Raw genomic sequence first — 19,307 nt, 5'->3', positions numbered from 1 at the left:
CATAACATCAAAAACTCTTCATTGGAGTAACGCTGAATTTATTTTATTAACGAGTAAGGAATTATATAATGATGTACCACCATCTTGGATTTTATGTGGAATGCAGTTTATGTAATAGAATTTGACCCTATATTTTAAGTATTTTATATTCTTTATCTTTATTTTTTTATATTTTTTTAACAGAAATTTAGCATCTCTACCTTTGATTCTGTATAGTGTAGTGCCTAATGTTTATCTTTATTTGGAGGTGGGGATGGCCTGGTCTTAGACACTCGCCTTCACAAATTACTCACATCTCACCTCTGTCCACATGTGTTCTTGCCTCACCTTGACCAGTGTGGATATGTGAGAAAGCTTGTCAATAGCTTCCTTTGAATTGGTTCTTCCCAGGTTTGCCTCCACCAAATATACTGACCACCATGTATAGTCTATCGTGTGCTGAATAATAGCATTAAATCCCATAAAAGCCAAACTATTTTTATTTGGAATGATTGATTTTTGTTAGTTTTGTAGTACCTCATATTAAGCTATTTGGAAGGCTTTATCATCCTAAAGTTATTTTCTGCAGTTCTTTGCATTGATATTTTTAGAATTTTACCATTAATAGGCATTGTATATAGCAGTTTTTGTGCTGATTGGCTGTTAAACCCTGATACATGGAAATGGGTGGAGTCACAAAAAGTAGAATCATTTGCTTTCATAATACATGCCATAAGCAGCATTCATGAAATTTGAACCGAAAGCTTGCAGCTGCCCCAGATTTCTTGGTGAACTGCACTTGCCTTGCATACATAAGCATTACATAAATGCATTTAGCTCCATTTCTCTTACACTGTTGCATGTAGAATCATGAGCGCTGTTGAATGCATTCATCTGAAAAAGGTGCTGCTCACTTCAAGCATAGGTAGGTCACAGTGACCTGTGTTTTAGGTGCAAGTGATAATGTTGCATTTAGCTCAGTTTCTCAGACACTTTCACATGTAGGATAATGAAAATGAATGAGGGGTACTTCTGTCCATAGAAAATAAAAACAGGTCATAGTGATCTACATTCCTTCAGTGACTTTTCAGTGCTTTTGGATTATGTCAATCTGGATCAGATTAGACATAATATTTCCATATAATCCTTGTGCTGGTATATTGATATATGTACATACAGTGGCCTTGAGTACGATGTTCCATTGTTAGTCTCAATAAATTTAAAGTTTTTTTTATATATATATATAAAAGACATGCAGACAAGGGTTCGTTCCCCGGCCGAGTCATACCAAAGACTTGTAAAATGGTACTAACAGCTGCCTCGCCTGGCACTCAGCATTAAGAGGTTAGTGTTAGGACTGGACAGCGTGGTGTCAGGATAATGTGACTGGGTGAGACATCATGCTACATGTCTGCGGCATGATGCCCCTGTGCTAGACATCACTATAAACTGTCACACTGCAGACATCCTAGCGATATGACTGAAACATTGTTAAAGCTACGTTAAAAATCCAAATCACACACACACACATGGTGTAGATGATGTCATTGTATTAATTTGATCCATCTCATTTATTGTCAAGAATATTGCAGCTTACTCTGTCGAATTTCAATGCATGTGTTCCTTGTAATGCTGGATAATGTATAAACAGATTAGAAAGAAAAACTATACTTAAACTTACAACCGATGCACTAAGATTATAGAATTTGAAACTAAATATATTGTATTCGAAAAGACATCCTTCAGCAGGCCTGTTTACCCCAATGGATTTTCTGTATTTTGTCTGGATGAAGCCTGAAAACTACTAACTATGGATTGTTTAGGCAAGACTACTGAAAATGGCTGAATCAGCAAATAATTACATGTCTTAGCATTTCTTTTCACTTCTAAAATTTCTTTTCATAAAAAGAAATTATTTTGTCAGTGTCAAAGAAGTGCTTATTCAATGGTTCTTGTGCCAGCTGGTAAAATATCTGCAGGCATCAAAGGGAAGCAATCATCAGTTATTTTTCAAAATGGCAGAACAGATTTGTGTGAAAAGAAAATCTAAAGAAGTAGAAAAGTTAAGTGCCAACCATAAATGTCCAAAGATTTATTTGGCTCTTTATACAACAATCTAAAAATGGAGTTAAATTTATTCTCTGTGGAATCAAATTTTTTTTATATCCCACATGATAGTGAAGTGATGTAAGAAGATATGTTCATTGAAAATCCCAGAAGGAATGGTCAAAAATAAAAGCCACAGATAAATCTGTCCTCATTCTCAAAAACACAATGTTGGACAGTGAGGAAATGCACATTATCCTTGCTGAAAGGATGATGAGTGAGCTTTTGGCTAATTTAAACTTGCTGTTGAAAACAGCCGATTCATTACGGCATAACTTAAAGAAAATATTTCTGAACTGAAAATCGCAGCATGAAAGGTGAACCATTTAAGAATATAGCTAGAAAAGGTAGAGTGATACTGGTTTTAGGAAAAGGTTTTTCTTTTCCTGGTAAAATAAACATAAATAATTATGTATGTCATCATTGGTGGAGCTGGAAAAGGGTAAACAGGTCTGCTATAGTAACAGCATCTATTTGGTCTTTTACTCTTTCAGAGATATATATATATATATATATATATATATATATATATATATATATATATATATATATATATATGCGTGTGTACGTGTATATGTATATATGTATGTGTGTATATATATGTATATGCGTGTGTACGTGTATATGTATATATGTATGTGTGTATATATATGTATATGTGTGTATATATAATATATATATATATATGTGTGTATGTATATATATATATATATATATATATATATATATATATATATTACAAGAAGCAGTTTAGCATTCATTGTTTAAATGGTAGCATTTGTGTGCACTTTACCTGCAGCATGAAAGTCACTTACTAGCTTGTCCATATTCTCTTCATTATATCTCAATCCATCTTAGCATTATTTTATGTTTCTGCTTGTTAATTTAATTTTCATTTTATCTCAGTCTATCTTAGCATTATTTTATGTTTCTGCTTGTTAATTTAATTTTCATTATATCTCAGTCTATCTTAGCATTATTTTATGTTTCTGCTTGTTAATTTAATTTTCATGGGAGTTGTTTTCCTGGCTGCTGTTGTATGTTATTTAATTTTGCATGTTGAGAATTACATATTTAGATAGACCAATTTTTCAGATTCAGAGATACAAGAAAAATCCCATTGTAGCACACCTTTCAATGCTTTTGGATTGATCAGATGTTGAACTTTGTGGCAATAACAATATATGATATACTCAGAAAATTGTACATCTTTGTCTGCTTAATTACCTTCCTGTAATCTTGTGCCATGGAGATTAATATTTTCAGGATTTGTCAGCAGTATTTTTCAAAGCTTGTTAAAAAGGGGATATGAATCTTTTATTTGAGGTGGTTATACTGTGGCAGCTCTGCTGAAGTTCAGCTGCAATGGCAGAACCACCACTGATGTCCTCAGATCCACAAATGAAAGAATATTTTCTCAAATCCAGACATATGATCCCAAAAATGACTGACTTTCTAATGATTGGGGTTGGGGGATGTCAAAAGCCTACCTGACGTGGATGCTGATAAGCTCATCACTCGAGAATAAAATTCCAAAAAGCATTCTATATTTTAAACAGGAGTTAATGAACGTAATGAGTGTTATCAGCAAGTAATTTAAAAATTTAACCAAAGATAAAGGAGTGGAAAGTGTATTTTTTTATACTAAATACATGGAAAATGTGTAAGGATCACTATATTGGTTTTTCTGTGTGGAAAGTATTTGTCAGAAATTTATGAACTAGGTACAGTGTATAGTTTCATATGATTTTCAGTAGTGTTAGGCTTGATTTAGAAAAATATGGGTCATAGTTGTACCTAAAATTTATCATATTTGATGAAAGAATCATGTGAATTATCAGTTATGCATTTCTTTTCGTAACTCATATCTTCAAGATTGTTCCTAATGATGTTTGAGGCAGCGATTGAAAAATGAAGCCATTACAAACTTTAGCATTTTAATTGGTTGCATCATTTATATAATTTGGTATGTTATTTGGGTAGTATTGAGGTGATTTTATTTTGTCCTGTGTTATTATATCGTTGCAAACAAAATTTGTATGTCATTTCAGCCCACACTCCGATCACAAGTTGTGGACTTTGTACACAGTGTCAGACAGCTTTACGCAGAAACCAACATCTTTCTGTCTGAGAAAGCCTCTTCAGTGGTATGATTATAGCAGTATTTAATAGTTGTTCATATATTTATAATTTTGAAGTACATTATAAAAATTGATTTAATAATGAGTAACAAGCTTAAGTTACCTAAATTAATGAATCATAAATAAATGGTGCTTTAGGTTTTCCCCATTTTTATGTGGAACTGCAGTTATCTTGGTGTCGAGGAATTCACTTTTTGGATGTCTTTAGCATTCTAAAGTAGTAGACTTAATAGTGCATATGTACACCATTACATATCTGTGTTAACTAATTAGCTGCTCTAAAGGCCTAAGTGGTTAGAACATCCACCTTTGATGTGGGAAGTCGTGGGTTCAGACCCCAGCTGAGTCATACCAAAGACTTTTTAAAAAAAATTGTACTAGCAGCTGCCGAATTTGGCGCTCAGCATTAAGAGGTTTGAGTTAGAACTAGTCGGCCTGGTGTCAGGATAATGTGACTGGGTAGGTCTGCGGCATGATGCCTCAGTGCTAGAGATTACTATAAACTGCTACACTGCAGACATCATAGCAATTTGACTGAAAAGCTGTTAAATCTATGCTAAAAATCCAAATCACTTGTACCCACACAGACACACACACACACACACAATGTTAACTAATCAATGTCTTAGCCAACCAAACAGCCAACAAATCAATCAGTCATTTATAATGGCAGCAAATCAATCGGTCAATTCATCCCATCAGTTTAAGTATTAGATATAGTGCTTTTATCATATTATGAAAATTCCTCATTTTCTTTCATGAAATTACAAAATAATGTACGAGTTTGAAATACAGTTGGATGCCTAGATCATTATACGCTAGTCTCTCAGGACATTGTCATTTGTAATGTTTTCAGGTGTACCTGTTACATGCAGAAAAATTATTATGTGGGCAATTATTACCTTTATTTTTACAGTAGTTGTTAAATGATTATTACTTCTCATGCAAAGAAGACAGTGGTTTATAAGTTTTCTAAAGCTTTTGTTAACTTAATCATCAAGACATAACTTTACTTTGACATTCCTGAGTATTCTGTATAAGTTTATATGAGATTTTTTATTTTTTCAGTTATTTAATATGAAGACTAAAATGTGGATTTTCTTGTTGCATATTGTGTACGAGTCCATAACCAGGATATCATTTAAAGAATATTAGTAAACTTCTCGCTTTATTATTGGGATCATTCACTGTTAGCAAATTTCAGCGTTACAGTTTAGTCTTTCCTGCACGTTTAAGAAAATGATTACACATGACAATCTGTACTCAATAACAGAAATGAACTATTTACAATTTACCTCCATGAAGAGTATAAAAGAGCTTGTACTCAAGTACCACATGTGATTAGTGTTTGAGTATTGGTTGACATGAGAGATTTCATGGTTTCAGTACAGCCTGAACTGAACCAGTTATGTGAGAGATATTTTATCCCTGTGCTTTTCAAAGTGGCCAAGTGGTCTAAAGTGTTTATCTTTACTGGTCACTGCCATCTTACCTCTGAACTCAGCCAGTGTGGTATGTTAGAAATCTTGTCATTATCGTTCCATGGGTCAATTGTTCTTAGCATTATTTCCCTGGATTCTATCTCCACCAGTTATACTGGCTGCCATATATAGCCTATCATGCGCTAAAAAATGGCATTAAACCCAAAACAACAACAACCAATCAAAGAAATCTAATTTACTTCATGATCAAGTTGCCCTTCTCTAATCCTGTTTGGCCAGCTTAACTGTAAGTGGTATAGCCTTCATGCATGATGTCAGTGCCTATATAGAATAATGCTTGCAGATAGCCATAAGTTGTCATCTATCATATTAAATATAGTGCTAAACTACACAAAATATTTCCATCATTTTACATAAGAGACCGATCATTTTCAAAAGCAAGAGAAATTTTACCTGGAATACATGAATGTAATGTTCCTCTCCACATTACAGAGACTGAGCCATGAACTGGAGGAAGAGGTGAGTGCATCTTTGTCAAAGCTGGACCTGGAAATCAGGAGAATCACAGATGTCCTGGGAATGCAGCCTCAGCTTACTGCCTCCAGGGCAGCCTCACAAGAAGAGGTACACTAGCAGTACACTGAAATAAGTCAATGCCTTTAGGGCAGCCTCACAGGAAGAGGTACACTAGCAGTACACTGAAATAAGTCAATGCATCTAGGGCAGCCTCACAAGAAGAGGTACACTAGCAGTACACTGAAATAAGTCAATGCCTCTAGGGCAGCCTCACAGGAAGAGGTACACTAGCAGTACACTGAAATAAGTCAATGCCTCTAGGGCAGCCTCACAGGAAGAGGTACACTAGCAGTACACTGAAATAAGTCATTGTAGAAGTAATTACACTTAATCTTGAAAATCATGTCTGTGCTACTTCCTCTGAACAGAAAGCTTGTGTCTTTCACCTGATATCCCACCACCAAGGATATGTTGAAAATCTTATTAATAATCCTCCAAGATGGAAAGAGGTATCAACAAGGGGTTTTCATCGGAAGATATCCTTTGATGTCTCTAGTTGGTGCTAAATCAAAATGGTACTGATACGACATCAATTATGGCCACTGTGGCTGCCATCTTTAAAATCTTGTCATTGCTACTCCAAAATGGACTCGAATCACAATTAAATTTCCTACATTTGTTTATAAGAACTGAACTTTCCACTGTGTAGAAATCAGTAAAAGTCATATGTTAATCTAAAATATGTTCACTTATGATTTCATGGTAAAGTTCTTGTCATTGGTTCACCATCATTTCTTTGAGAGGGTGGACTGTAAACAAGGCAATGTTCAATGGAACATAGATTTCACCTCCAGATCATCACCAGTGCCTTATTACTCACTGTGCACTGTCGCTGAATGACAGACAGACGGACAAACCATAAGCTCATATTCTGAAGAATAAAGTTATCTTTAAATCCATTCCAAGAATGCCTAAATCCAACTCTTGTGTCAGCACCAAAAGGGGGCAAGAAAAATGATCTAATAATAAACAGGGACTCCATTCATGGATAGTGAACCGGAACTAATGAGATCTGATTCCAAATGGAAACATATTGACACTGGGAATTCACATCAATACCTAATAAAATATCTAGTTGGTTCTGAATAAATTGGTGCCAATCTTACCTCACATGGTTGCCACGGCAGCCATCCTAGGGCTGTAAGACTCACACTTGCATATATATATATATATATATATATAAATGCAAACATAAAACACTCTTTTCCACTCATTTCAACCTGACATCAGAGTAAGTCAGAGGATGATACACACATTAGAACACTTAAAAGATTCTCTATACTGTCTCTTTATTAGAAGTACACAACCATAAACACTGATAAAATGACGGCAAATATGGGATAGGAATACATCTACACAGGAATACAAACATTGACAATAGTCTCTATAGCACTGCAGTAAGTCACCAATAGAAATATGACCCATGATTGGGACTTCCAGCATTTGCTGTTACATTATGAAGTCCCAAGCATAAACACCTTTAAGCTCCTCTTGGCACCATGTATATAGCTAGTATTGTGCTGATGTGCTGTTAAACTCTGTACATAAACTCCTCACAGAGAAGTCATCTCTCGTCAAAAGGTATGTTGTCATTACACTACATTGCATCTTAGCATCTTGGCATAAAGTACACTGTTGTACTGCAGTGAGTCTTTGCATGAGGTCCAGTCATTAATTGCAGCAACTATCAGTCTGTCAGCATGAGACCTGTTATCATTATGCTGCAGTGAGTTTGTCAGCATGAGACCTGTTGTCATTATGTTGCAGTGAGTCTCAGTCTGTCAGCATGAGACCGGTTGTCTTTATGCTACAGTGAGTTTCAATCTGTCAGCATGAGACCTGTTGTCATTATGTTGCAGTGAGTCTCAGTCTGTCAGCATGAGACCGGTTGTCTTTATGCTACAGTGAGTTTCAATCTGTCAACATGAGACCTGTTATCATTATGCTGCAGTGAGTTTGTCAGCATGAGACCTGATGTCATTATATGGCAGTGAGTCTCAGTCTGTCAGCATGAGACCTGTTGTCATTATGCTGCAGTGAGTCAGTCTGTCAGGATGTGACCTGTTGTCATTATGCTGCAGTGAGTCTCAGTCTGTTAGCATGAGACCTGTTGTCATTATGCTGCAGTGAGTCTCAGTCTGTTAGCATGTGACCTGTTGTCATTATGCTGCAGTGAGTCTCAGTCTGTCAGCATGAGACCGGTTGTCATTATGCTACAGTGAGTTTCAATCTGTCAACATGAGACCTGTTGTCATTATGCTGCAGTATGTCTGTCAGCATGAAACCTGTTATCATTATGCTCCAGTGAGTCTCAATTTGTCAACATGAGACCTGATGTCATTATGCTGCATTGAGTCAGTCTGTTAGCATGGGACTGGATCTGGGAAGGGATTTTATCATACACTTCACTTTGGGTTACCTCCCTTGTATGAGCTGTGTAGAGCATGTGGATCTATTAAGTTTATGCAGTAATTTGTAGCAACACCACCAGATCAACAAAAATTATTACAAAATAGTGAAAACGCAAACATTTTCACACTTTTAGAGTATACATGCATCAGGAACATATATGCATACAGGAATATGGACATGTACATAATTTAATATAGAGGAAACCTATTGCCACCCAACCCCACCACACCCCAACCCTTGTTCATTAAAAATATTTAATTATCTGCATATACTATGCAATATTGTACATGCATAGCAAGTGTTGGCTTGCTAAACCCTCATTTGTATATTTTTATATTTACCTATTTATGTGTTAATCTTATTACTTCATTGTATATATGACTACAGTAATTAAACAAAGAAGTGAGTATATATATATATATATATCTATATATATCTATATATATATATATATATATATATATATATATATATACACACACACACACACACACACACACACACATAGACAAACCTGTCCTAATGGTTGCCCAAATTCAACAGTCACCTGGTCACAATGGCCATTCTAATTTACACCCAGCAAATTTCCTGTATAAATTTCATGTAATGAACAGTCACCAGTCATCCATGGTCAGTAGCCATGCATTAATTTTGGCTAAACAGGGGTTGTTTCACTATGCTTTCCACATTCACTGGAGTATATCAGCATTAAGCACTCCAAGTATGCAGATTAAACTTCATTTGTTTGATGAACAAGGCAAGATATATAAAGGTATAATACTGAATGTATGTTTAAACATTTCATAATTGATTGTACTTTGTAATCCAGTGAAACTCAAAGGATTCATCATGTTAGCTTCAAAAGCAAGGCAGCTTATAACCTTACAGGATGTATACTGCACTAGTGATATCCATTATGGTTTTGTAATCTGAGTCAACTCTGACCCTTCCCACCCCATTTGTTGTATTTGGATGTTTATACTGGAGTGTAGGGTCTGAGTCAATAACCTATCAAAAACTTGGAATTCACCACCACTTTGCATGGGCCTAGCAAACTTAAATATTGTTACATCGAGTCATTTCTTTAAATACATTACCCAGCCATAATACCTTAGCGGGACTACTTCCTCGCAATCAAGACCTCCCAGGTTAGAAACTTTAGCTGAAAAGCCAAAGGTTTTCTGCCCACCAAGGTGGTGGTCAGGCAGAGTGATCTCCCCATGGTACAAGCATTAGTGCCAAATCCCATGAATATGCCAGTTACTACTTCTCTTCAAATAACATACTCTCATCAAGCTTCTGGCAGTCCTACACTCTTCAAATAACATACTCTCATCAAGCTTCTGGCAGTCCTACACTCTTCAAATAACATACTCTCATCAAGCTTCTGGTAGTCCTACACTCTCGAGTTGGAGTAGTCTTTACATCAAGGGAAGTATACTCCTTCTATATTTCCAATATTTCTTTCATCCTATGATGAGAAAGTTCTGGCATTACATTTTAGGTCTTTGAGGTCAATTCCGCTATTTACATACTTGCAGTGGTAGCCTATTTGACTTAACAATACTTCTGGCTATAGTTTTAATTCAAATGTTCATGCAAGTCCGTAGTAGGCTTTAGAAAACTCTTAACATGTATAATTTCTGCTATGACTGGATACATAAAGGTATGTTTTCTATACTGATGCATTTAGTGTCTGGTGTCAAGCTTCACTGATTTTCCTGTACAGGCTGTCGTTAAGAGCCTTCCTATGGGTAGTGTTTTGAAGTGAAGTTTCATTGCTTTCATTCAGCCATCTGCTAGAACTTTATTAATTTTACCTGGATAGAATGTCATTGGGTCTTTTCCTACAGGTAAATTGTCTCATAATGGATACTGTAGTACCGATGTTGTATGGTGATTCAGTTCTTTTTTATGTGCAGGTTTTTGTGTGTAATATAGAGAAAATTTGTTTCTACTTCTCTGTAACTTCCACTTGGTTGGATAAGTACAGATTGGTTTTCTATATATGGTTTACTCAGTGGCTCCCAGCTCATGCAGTGTTATTGTAAGCGACACTTTAGTCTGTGTAGGCATCGAAACGATTGGCCTTCCTACAGGTAAGCTGTTATTAGAATTTAATTTTTGCTTTCCAATTGCTTCATGAACCGGCAAGTACTATAGGTGATGCTCCAATGCATCAACCTTAACATCAACTCAAATTGTTTGTTTAATATCCACATTTAATTATTAATACTGACGATATTTTCTACCTGTAGAGGTCATGCGCATCCCACTACAGGTGTTTGTCATAGTGGGTAATCCTGCTTGGTTTCTTACTAGTTCATGTATTTAGGGTCTGCTCTGTTTTGTCTTGCATATATTTAAACCCTGTAAAGATCTGACAACCACATGTTTAATTTTCTCTGGTCGTCATTCCTGCAACCCGTATAGTTCTTCTAGGCACTTCCTATGACATATGCCCAGTCTACACAGGCAAACATGGATCAGTCTAACCACATAGTACTGCTAGGCACTTCCTGTGAAAGACATAGAGTTTATGTAGTCACACTCATTAACCAGTCTTATCTGCACTAGTACCTCAGAACACTTCAGCATCATGGAGTCTCCATTTTCATGGGATGTCTCTTCACTCGCCCTCATGTCTTTGCCTACCAAGAGACTCTACTTATTGACACATAAGAAGTAATGTGATCTGTGCTGCAAGTGTAGTGGGCCACCATTATCAACATTCTTCATTGTCTACTTCACGGGTAGTGCAGGAGATGTCAACTTCACTACCTCAAACTGTAGACAAAATGCATTCCAGTTCCCTTGTCATTATTAGATCTTACTTTGATAAGTTCTGTTGTATACAGCAACCTCAATCATCTATTCTCCTACCGGAATGATACGTTTGACAGAATTTGGGGATTAAACAGTGGTTCCAGTTCAGCACACATACTAAGCTTTGGCCACAGCTCTTTCAGCTACAGTGCAGTTCTTATCAGTTGATCCTCAACTGAAGTGCATTCAGTTAATTGTGTTACACTCTTGGTTTGCAGTGGACAGGTCCTAATGCTGTCAGTTGTGAACATTGTGCAATCAGTGTGGACTTGCAGGAGACATAATTTCATGCCCCACTCAGATGGCTTTGTGGTTTGCCTACAACAACTTGAAACAGACTTGTTATATTTTGGAGAAATACTTGATTTTATGTGTTACTTTATTTCCATTTTCAATCTCTTGTAAGCAGGAACATCTTCAAGATTTGTTAGACTAGGTCTAGACTCTATGTTCAAGTAAGAATAATGTGTTCCCCAGGAAAAGATATTTGAATTCTTGCAATGATAAGTTATATACCACTGTTTAGCAATCCACCTGCTAGACTATTCATTTGCGGGCTGAGTTTTGCTCATTATGGCTGCAGATGTCTTAGTCCTTGGTCACGTTATTGTGCTCTCGTAACAGTGATTACATGGTCCAGTTGGAGACAGAACCTTAACAATTGGACCAACACTCTCAATCATCAACCATTCGAGGTTGCATAACAAAAGCACTTGGACTTGCTTCGGTGATACCTCTGTATTAACATTATTCAGCAATAACAATCACTATAGATGCAAACACAGAGGGCTATGGGAAGCAAGTCTCCTATTTATTTGGCAGACTGACATGGGAGCATTGCCCTCTCAGGATCTTTATTTATATGTCCACATCATAGAAATGAATGCCATTTTTGAAAGCCTGTCATTGGTTGCTAGCAAACCTACATGGGAATTGAGTTCTCATTCTACCCAGTAACTTCACTCTGGTGCCTGGTCTCAAACAGCAAAGCAGAACATGTACTCAAAGCTTTGTTGTCATGTTTGACAACCTTCTAAAGTACGATCCTCATCAACAGTCCAGGTTTCAGTTTGACATATCCTAGGCTGGCTAATCTTTTGGCAGACTCCTACTTTTGCAAGCAGGAACTCATACAAACGGAATTATCCTTCACATCCCTCAGTTTCATATGATACATGCTCAGTGGGATCGACTTATGATGGACACTTTTTGACAAAATGGAATGCCAACAGTCCCAATCATTGTCACACCAATGATGGGCCTATGGGCCAGGCTGATTGCTCCTCCCTATAAATCGGAATGGCCAAATGTATATACACCTAAACACCTTGGAATCTAAATGTGATATGGGAACCAAAAGTATTTACATGTCGTGTCATCCTGATTACTCTACTAACATTGGGAATACAGGACCAACCGGGTCAGTCTAGGAAAGCAGTGATATATAATCTCATTGGTTCACACTAGAGTACTTTATTCTAATGGAGACATCCATACCAGATTAGCTAAAGTTCTAGGCTCTTTGATAAGAAACATTTAACACCCATCACAATTAAACTTACAGATCCAGCAGAGATGCTCCCAAGGCATGCAATCACAGAACAGTATTCGTACAGATTAATGGCAACATCTTTTAAAGATTCTGATTTCAAATAGGGGTGGACCAGGAAGAAAGATGGATATTGAAGTGTTAAAAGTATTGAACTATGGCCATTGTCCCTCATATGTTTTACACCCCCTTTATTTTTCTGACAAGGAGAGAAATCTGTTTTTGTGATAAAATCTGGGGAGCCTCTTTCCATTCCACCATCACTTGCACACTGTGCTATCATAGAATAGAGGATATTGCATGAACAAAGACCTGTCTAATCTTCTATTCATTTGGATATCACCTGGCCAAAGACACTGGACCCTTGCACAAGTGGACCTTTCGTGGGGATTAAACTGGCTGAACAAGATACCAACAGAACTGATCTCAAAAGTTCAATTAGTTCATCTATCATACAAGTCCTGCCTCCTCACTACTTTGGCAGTTGGCAGGCAAAATCAGCAATACATTTCTTGGCAGTCCCATCTACTTAATTGTCCAACATGATGGCAGTCCCATCTAATTAATTGTCCAACATGATGGCAGTCTTATCTACTTAATTGTCCAACGTGATGGATCAATATTATAACAGGGTAATGTATTTAATAAAATATTTCTTCATGAATACTTTCCCAATGATAATACACATACACCCTCCAAGCCTCCCCACAGTTACATCCTTGTAGAGGGCATTCCTTCCACTCCAGTAGTAACTGATATTTGTGGGATTTAGTGCCTATCCCTGTACCAAGGGAAGATCACTCTGCCAGACCGCCACCCATGTGGCAGATGACTTTTAGGTAAAAGTTTTAACTTGGAAGGGCTGGATTTGTGAGGCAGTAGTAGTTGGTTGGGTAAGTATTTGCAAAGAAACCTAAAATGATTTAATTTCTGAGAAATTCAGAGTATTTTAATTGTTATCTCTTTAGCCTGCTTGCAGACGAGATGAAACGTAAGTGTTTATAAACTTTGACCTGGTACTTAGCATTTGCACTGCTAGTCACATGACTGCACATATCTCACAACTTACACGTCAGTGTAGTTATGTGATATCAACAATAAACATTGTTTGTAAAAGAACAAAAGGATACAACATGTTTATTTCGAAAACATTGACCAGAAAATTGTTGCTGTTGCAGCAACATGGAGAAAGATTCACCATGAATGGAGCATGTGTCAGCAGTGGTTTTGTTGTATCACATCACATGATGACATGTATTCTCTGCCTTATGAATCTGGCTTTGTGGCGGTGAATTCCAACTTTTTGATGGGCAGTTGACTTTTGACCCTACATCGCAACATAAATGTCCATATAGAAAAAATGAGATGAGTAACTAATCATCAGAGGTCACAAACAAAAGCCTACTGTCTTTTCATCTCGATGAGTTTGACTAACAGCTTAATTCATCAATTGTTTAAAGTGTGAACAAATGTTTTCATGTTGAACAAAAAGGTCAGTCATGTGTTTCACGATTATGTGTAAGCTGTCAATTAGTAATTTTATTTAGGACATGTTTCTGCTGTGAATGAGATAAGTGTATGTGTGTGTGTGAGAGAGAGAGTTCACAGTTGAAGTTTTCTTGATTCTTGCTAAATAGCTCAAGTAAATAGATGTATCTTGGCAACATAAATAATACACATGAAATAATGATGATGGTGCTCCAAATAGTAATGCTATTCGATTCATAGTGGATAAATTTGTCTTGAACAAAGTCTGGGAGCTGTATCTGCCTTCAGAGATCAACTGTCTTTACAGGACACTTTTGCCTTTTTCCATGGGAGGCTGCTGTAGACAGGTTTGACTATATATATATATATATATATATATATATATATATATATATATATATATATATATATATATATATAGTTATTTAACAGAATAATACAGTTAATTAAATAGAACAGAACTTATATATATGAAGACATTTTAATAGAATTATATTTGTATACATGACTACAGTTAATTGCTCAGAAGAGTTCTAGTACATGTGACTACAGTTAATTAAATAGAATAGTATGTATATATATATATATATATATATATATATATATATATATATATATATATATATATTTATTTATATATATATATATATAACAACAGTTCAATAAAATATCACTTGTACATATCATTGTAGTTAATTAAACAAAACAGAACTTGTATATATGACCGCTCCAGTGGCCTAGATGTTAGAGTGTCTGCCTCGGATGTGGGAGGTCGTGGGTTCGATCCATGACCAAGTCATACCAAAGACTTACAGAAATGGTACTAACAGCTGCCTCACTTGGCGCTCAGCATTAAGAGGTCAGTGTTAGGACTGGTTGGCCTGGTGTCAGGATAATGGGACTGGGTGGGCCATCATGCTACATGTCTGCAGCATGATGCCCCAGTGCTAGACATCACTATAAACTGTCACACTGCAGACATTGTAGCAATATGACTGACAAATTGTTAAAGCTACATTAAAAATCCAAATCACGTGCACACACACACACACACGCACGCACACACACACACACACGTATATTTGACTACAGTAATTAAACAAAAGAGTACTTACATATTTGAATAGAGATAATTAAACACTTGTATCAATTCCAAAGTGAAACCTTTAAATAATTTTAGGAACTGCAGTACAAATCAAAGACCTCGTTAGCAACGCGTAAAGTTAGTAATGATTTTTAGACATGTAAGTAGATAATACACTGATGAGAACAATTAAATTTATCTTTTGATTTAGATAAAGATTGGTAATATTTTGTATGGTCCTATTCACAGCTTAATACACTTTGGTAATATTTTGTATGATCCTATTCACAGCTTGATACACTTTGGTAATATTTTGTATGGTCCTATTCACAGCTTGATACACTTTGGTAATATTTTGTATGATCCTATTCACAGCTTAATACACTTTGGTAATATTTTGTATGATCCTATTCACAGCTTAATACACTTTGGTAATATTTTGTATGATCCTATTCACAGCTTGATACACTTTGGTAATATTTTGTATGGTCCTATTCACAGCTTGATACACTTTGGTAATATTTTGTATGGTCCTATTCACAGCTTGATACACTTTGGTAATATTTTGTATGGTCCTATTCACAGCTTGATACACTTTGGTAATATTTTGTATGATCCTATTCACAGCTTGATACACTTTGGTAATATTTTGTATGATCCTATTCACAGCTTGATACACTTTGGTAATATTTTGTATGGTCCTATTCACAGCTTAATACACTTTGGTAATATTTTGTATGGTCCTATTCACAGCTTGATACACTTTGGTAATATTTTGTATGGTCCTATTCACAGCTTAATACACTTTGGTAATATTTTGTATGGTCCTATTCACAGCTTGATACACTTTGGTAATATTTTGTATGGTCCTATTCACAGCTTAATACACTTTGGTAATATTTTGTATGGTCCTATTCACAGCTTGATACACTTTGGTAATATTTTGTATGGTCCTATTCACAGCTTGATACACTTTGGTAATATTTTGTATGGTCCTATTCACAGCTTGATACACTTTGGTAATATTTTGTATGGTCCTATTCACAGCTTAATACACTTTGGTAATATTTTGTATGGTCCTATTCACAGCTTAATACACTTTGGTAATATTTTGTATGGTCCTATTCACAGCTTAATAAACTTTGGTAATATTTTGTATGGTCCTATTCACAGCTTGATAAACTTTGGTAATATTTTGTATGGTCCTATTCACAGCTTAATACACTTTGGTAATATTTTGTATGGTCCTATTCACAGCTTAATACACTTTGGTAATATTTTGTATGGTCCTATTCACAGCTTGATACACTTTGGTAATATTTTGTTTGGTCCTATTCACAGCTTGATACACTTTGGTAATATTTTGTATGGTCCTGTTCACAGCTTAATACACTTTGGTAATATTTTGTATGGTCCTATTCACAGCTTGATACACTTTGGTAATATTTTGTATGATCCTATTCACAGCTTGATACACTTTGGTAATATTTTGTATGATCCTATTCACAGCTTGATACACTTTGGTAATATTTTGTATGGTCCTATTCACAGCTTGATACACTTTGGTAATATTTTGTGTGGTCCTATTCACAGCTTAATACACTTTGGTAATATTTTGTATGGTCCTATTCACAGCTTGATACACTTTGGTAATATTTTGTATGATCCTATTCACAGCTTAATACACTTTGGTAATATTTTGTATGGTCCTATTCACAGCTTGATGCACTTTGGTAATATTTTGTATGGTCCTATTCACAGCTTGATACACTTTGGTAATATTTTGTATGGTCCTATTCACAGCTTAATACACTTTGGTAATATTTTGTATGATCCTATTCACAGCTTGATACACTTTGGTAATATTTTGTATGATCCTATTCACAGCTTAATACACTTTGGTAATATTTTGTATGGTCCTATTCACAGCTTAATACACTTTGGTAATATTTTGTATGATCCTATTCACAGCTTAATACACTTTGGTAATATTTTGTATGATCCTGTTCACAGCTTAATACACTTTGGTAATATTTTGTATGGTCCTATTCACAGCTTGATACACTTTGGTAATATTTTGTATGATCCTATTCACAGCTTAATACACTTTGGTAATATTTTGTATGATCCTATTCACAGCTTGATACACTTTGGTAATATTTTGTATGATCCTATTCACAGCTTAATACACTTTGGTAATATTTTGTATGGTCCTATTCACAGCTTGATACACTTTGGTAATATTTTGTTTGGTCCTATTCACAGCTTGATACACTTTGGTAATATTTTGTATGATCCTATTCACAGCTTGATACACTTTGGTAATATTTTGTATGATCCTATTCACAGCTTAATACACTTTGGTAATATTTTGTATGATCCTATTCACAGCTTAATACACTTTGGTAATATTTTGTATGGTCCTATTCACAGCTTAATACACTTTGGTAATATTTTGTATGATCCTATTCACAGCTTAATACACTTTGGTAATATTTTGTATGATCCTGTTCACAGCTTGATACACTTTGGTAATATTTTGTATGGTCCTATTCACAGCTTCATACGCTTTGGTAATATTTTGTATGATCCTGTTCACAGCTTCATACACTTTGGTAATATTTTGTATGATCCTGTTCACAGCTTGATACACTTTGGTAATATTTTGTATGATCCTGTTCACAGCTTAATACACTGGATGTCAAAAGAACAAAGCCAGGCAAGTTGAAACAGGTCTACAGCAAACTGAAAGGGAAGGGCAAAGACAAGGAGAAACTTTACATTCCAATAGGTAAATATGATCAACACTCCAGTGTGTGTGTCTGTGTGTGTGCACATGCACGCATGCATGCATGTGTGTGTCCACCCATACTGTTATATCTATAATGATGAAACTTAGTGACAGGTTGCATCATAATGAATACTGCCTGCTCATCACAGAAGTGTGCTGCTGTATGTATTCTACATTTTCTACATGTATTCTAATTTTTTTGTTTTAAGTTTAAATTTTGCAAACTCATCTGATTAGACGATTATATGCATCTGGTGGCCATAGTGTTTAGAATCTGCCTTGGATGCAGGAGGTCATAGGTTCAAACACAACCAAGTCATATAAAAAATTTATGAAAATGGTACTAACAGTTGCCTTGCTTGGCACTCAGCATTAAGAGGTTAGTGTTAGGACTGGTCAGCCTGGTGTCAGGATAATGGGACTGGGTGGGACATGGTGCTACATGTCGGCAGCATGACACCCCAATGCTAGACATCGCTGTAAACTGCCACACGGCAGACATTGAAGTGATATGACTGAATTTTTTTTAAAGCTACATTCAACATTCAGTAATGTTTAACCTAATATGGAAATTCCACAAGAACAGCTGGACAGAAATAAATAGAATTAATTAAGTCAATAGTAGGTTATAATTGGGCTTATACAAATGTCAATGGGAAATGCTGACTTAAAGAAACTGCTCTTATCTGTTGGTATTCTCTGCTACTTCAACAAAAGGGAATGCAAGAGAATTTAACTAAATAAACTGCATGAACAGTTTCAAGGCAGGAAAGTGTACAAAAATGGACAATTAGAGCAGGACAATTAAAATCAAAGTGTGAAGGAATACCATATCTTTAATAAATTACCTAAAATTACTCATACCAGAACATCCTACATGGTACAAGTGATCTATCTACAAGTGTACTTAGAG

At 35.7% G+C, this 19,307-nt stretch overlaps 1 protein-coding gene across 1 annotated transcript in view; it reads left to right on the top strand.

Moving 5' to 3' along the window:
- The window catches only part of LOC149798570 (diacylglycerol kinase delta-like), a 241,883-nt gene that overhangs the window by 213,033 nt on the left and 9,543 nt on the right, over positions 1 to 19,307 (top strand). Inside the window, exons 27-29 of the mRNA XM_089957383.1 lie at positions 4,137 to 4,232; positions 6,161 to 6,292; positions 18,289 to 18,394. Coding sequence (XP_089813509.1) covers positions 4,137 to 4,232; positions 6,161 to 6,292; positions 18,289 to 18,394 — 334 coding nt within the window. The remainder of the gene's footprint in view (positions 1 to 4,136; positions 4,233 to 6,160; positions 6,293 to 18,288; positions 18,395 to 19,307) is intronic.

Source organism: Sinohyriopsis cumingii, chromosome 5 (genome assembly GCF_028554795.1).
Source record: "Sinohyriopsis cumingii isolate HCF-2022 chromosome 5, ASM2855479v2, whole genome shotgun sequence".
In the NCBI taxonomy this organism is placed as follows: Eukaryota; Metazoa; Mollusca; class Bivalvia; order Unionida; family Unionidae; genus Sinohyriopsis; species Sinohyriopsis cumingii.
This window is presented reverse-complemented; position numbering and strand designations above follow the sequence as displayed.